General features: G+C 33.2%; 1 protein-coding gene across 1 annotated transcript; it reads left to right on the plus strand.

Moving 5' to 3' along the window:
• Positions 1-1,209: 1,209 nt before the first annotated feature.
• LOC120134587 (septum-promoting GTP-binding protein 1-like) lies at positions 1,210-3,480 on the plus strand. Its single transcript, XM_039151026.1, has 6 exons — positions 1,210-1,626; positions 1,721-1,844; positions 1,940-2,036; positions 2,191-2,230; positions 2,647-2,730; positions 3,229-3,480. Exons 1-6 carry the CDS (start codon positions 1,306-1,308, stop codon positions 3,391-3,393), a joined length of 831 nt encoding a protein of 276 aa, XP_039006957.1. The 5' UTR covers positions 1,210-1,305; the 3' UTR covers positions 3,394-3,480.
• Positions 3,481-3,699: the final 219 nt, after the last annotated feature.

Raw genomic sequence — 3,699 nt, forward strand, 5'->3', positions numbered from 1 at the left:
TTTCAGAGACCATTTTATATTAAAAATAATTAAAATATCCCCGACAGTTATTACCTACCAAAAATATTTTGTCACCGACCGACCACCTAGTTTTGGTCAATTAAAAAGGGAGAATGACGTGTAAGATGCTTATTCTACAAATCAAATTCCATGCCAGTCTAAATTCTTTCATAAAATATACAAATATTAATATAAAATAAAATACGAACTTTTAAATCTATTTGAACTCAACTTCCATCATCATAGTTAAAATAAAATTCAAATTTTATTATCAATACGTCTTTCACACATAAATTATTTTGAATTTAATTAATTTTATTTTTGGTATGTTTAAAATTTAAAATGCTAGTCATGACTCAAATTAACACAAAGATAATATAACTAAATTATATAATTTAAAATTATAATTAATGTATAATATAAAAATTAATGATAGAATTTAATTTTATATTTTACAATTACTGTATGGATCAAGACCTTCATTATAAAATATTAAAAGATAAAGATTAAATTCACAATTTATATATAGTATAAATATTAAAAAATAATATCTTTTTTTATATTTTTTAAAAATTATAATCCTTTTAACTATTAATAAATATAAATTAACATACAGTATATCAACATCAATTATTATAAATATCGAACTATATAATTAATCTGATAATTAGTATAACTTAAACCATAATTAACTAAAAAATAGTATACGACTTGTAACCAAAAACAGAATAGTATACGACTTATCTAGTGTGAAATTCAAACCAAAATCATTAACTTTATATAAAATAATATTATATATTACATACGTAAAGCATTTGATTTGATTTGATTCAATTATTAGGTTTAGTAAGTGTTCTACGTGTAAGTTTTGTAGTTTCTGCTAGACATGGACCGTTGCTCAATATATCTTCACCACAATACAAATATAATGTGTTTAGTTAGTAATTTTTTTATTTACTCGTTAAATTTTTAATTTATTCTTATTTTTGGTGTTTAGGGTCGGTTTCAAGTTTTCAGATGTGTCTATATAAATCAATTGTTGTTGTGATGTGAAAGGCAAGCGGAAAGCAGAAACCAGCTGGCTCGTTGGACTTGCGAACAAAACCGATCGTCCACAACCCGTTCAATCGTCCCGTTCAAGTAGTTCATTCGTCGTAATACGTAACTAAAAGCTCACGTCCCAAAAATTTCGAACCTCTTTTCTTTCTCCAAACTCTTCTCCAGGCTTCTTATTGTTTCTCTTTCTTTTCCACACCCAAAATCATCGTAATTCTCGTTGTTTTAGGCGAGAAAGACCGTCAGATTATGACCCAATTCTGCCCCAACTTGGTTAAAATCAACCTCCGTCGTAGGTTCCAGCCTCGCGTTTTGATTCTCCGACGCTGCATTCGTGGCTTTTGGGACCGATTCCTCATCTCCTCCCTACCAAAACCTATGAAGCATCGGTATCGAATTATAACCGACACCCCCTCCGCCCCTTCGCATCCTCCGCCGCATTCCGCTTCATCGAGAGGCGGAGCGGCGCCTGTTTGTCATCACGGCCACCATGATCGAAAGGACTCGGATTTGGTTCAGTTGAAGATCAGTCTCCTGGGTGATGCTCAAACCGGGAAAACTAGTTTTCTGGTTATCCTCGTTAGCTTAATCAAATTCAAATCCCTTCTCTCTCTCTTTCCCCCAATATTTATTTAAATATACATATTTATCCTTTTTTTTGAAGATGAAATACATTGGAGATGAAAACGAGTTTGAACAAGACAATCAAGAGAAAGGGTTGAATTTGATGGATAAAACATTTTTTGTAAGTGGAGCAAGAATCTATTACTGCATCTGGGAAGTTGATGGTAACCCCATTTTTCTCTTTAATTTCCGTTTTGATTTTGCTTATATTTAATCAACAATCTGTTTATCTACTTATTTTTTCAATTGAAAAATGCAGGTGTTGATAAATCTCGGGATCATATTCCTCTGGCCTGCAAAGACTCTGTTGCAATTCTTTTCATGTTTGATCTCACAAGCAGGTGCACTTTAAACAAGTATGAAACTCGTAATTATCCACTCCAATATCTCCATTTTAATCACAAATGAAAACAATTGTTGTAATTTTCTTTTCTTAATGTCTGCCCTTGGTACTTCAAAATCTGAGTTAATGTTTTTAAATCAAAAGGGGTTTGTCTTCTTTGGTTGCAGCATTGTAAACTGGTATCAAGAAGCCAGGAAATGGAATCAGGTATTCACTTTCTTAAATATTTGATTAAACGTTGTTGAAATGTATATGTTTATATATGTATTATTGTGAGGCTGTTGTGTATCGGTAAGTATTGTGCTTTTCGGAAGGTTTTGTCACTCTAAGATTGTTTTTACACTCTAAGATTGTTTTTACGGACAATTTTTCACTAGATCATATGGTATCCGAGTTGCCAAAAGGACTCCTATAAAAATAGAAGATCTTGAGTTTGAATCTGGGCCGACACACCTTAGAGTGACAAGATCTTAAGAATGCTTACAAAGAGGACAATACCGATTTGTACATGGTCAGTGATACTGACCGCAACACGGAGCTTCTCATCAGCAAATGTGTATATACACGTGTGTGTGTGTGTGTTTAGAAAATGTCTCATTAGTATGAAAACTTTGATTGTGCAGACAGCTATACCAATTTTAATAGGAACCAAATTCGATGATTTCATTGAGCTTCCCCTGGATTTGCAGTGGACAATCGCTAGTCAGGTAAAGTTTACAGTTCCAGTTGAAGCTTTCAATCATATCCTGCTTGTCTAAGAAAGCATATTCCACTTGATGTGAGAATTAAAAACACCCTTTTTGAGAATTCACATACGATTACCAAATCAATGTTTTAGAATTAGAAATGAAGAACAAATGGCCAATCGTGTCCTAGCTTGGTTGACACCGTTGCTTTTGCAGTAACCTGAGTTTATAAGTTTGTGTGTTTATGCACGTATTATCTTCTAATTAGTTTTAGGAAAATGAACAAAAGCGACAAAAGAACCCTTTTTGTCGTATCCTTGTTATCGAACATTTGGAGTATCATACGTTATACTATACTAGTATTTGTATGTGTCTCTCAATTCTCGCTGTAGTTGGACTCTGTTTAGTACCCTGGATTGTTGTAATTATTGCAAGGCACAATAAAGTTCATTATTGTCTGTAAGAGGATTGACCCATTGCACGTTTCAATTTTGGTTCTTATTTATATGGAAATGGCAGGCAAGGGCGTATGCGAAGGCCATAAATGCGACCCTGTTCTTTTCAAGTGCTACATACAACATCAATGTGAGCAAGATTTTCAAGTTCATCACAGCAAAACTCTTTGACCTGCCTTGGACGGTCGAACGCAACCTTAATATCGGAGAGCCCATCATTGATTTCTAGAAAGTTTCATGTTGTCTGTAACGTAGATAATATAGACAATGTTTCCAAAGGGGTTGATCCTCAGCCAACCGGTCACCAGACTATGTTTTTTTCTTCATTGGTCTTGTCTGGTGATGTTCGAGTTGTTTCAATGTAAGGAAAGCCCATGTTTAAGCAATGAATAGCACATTTTAGTTGTTCAAAGATTATATCCTACATGAAAAATTATGATAATTTTTTTATTAAGTTTTTTTCCGTCAAATTAAAAGCAGGAAGTCAACTCCAACATTGAACAAAATAGAGGGTTTATAGTTTCATGCATCCTCG

This window comes from Hibiscus syriacus, unplaced genomic scaffold, assembly GCF_006381635.1.
Source record: "Hibiscus syriacus cultivar Baekdansim isolate YM2019G1 unplaced genomic scaffold, ASM638163v2 tig00110597_pilon, whole genome shotgun sequence".
Classification (NCBI taxonomy): domain Eukaryota; kingdom Viridiplantae; phylum Streptophyta; class Magnoliopsida; order Malvales; family Malvaceae; genus Hibiscus; species Hibiscus syriacus.

Excerpts from the sequence above, each read along its gene's own strand:
- LOC120134587 (XM_039151026.1), top strand. The coding sequence starts at position 1,306 with ATGACCCAATTCTGCCCCAACTTGGTTAAAATCAACCTCCGTCGTAGG. Across the intron at positions 1,845-1,939 it reads CTGCATCTGGGAAGTTGATG|GTGTTGATAAATCTCGGGAT; the intron begins GTAACCCCATTT and ends TGAAAAATGCAG. Across the intron at positions 2,231-2,646 it reads AAGCCAGGAAATGGAATCAG|ACAGCTATACCAATTTTAAT; the intron begins GTATTCACTTTC and ends TTGATTGTGCAG.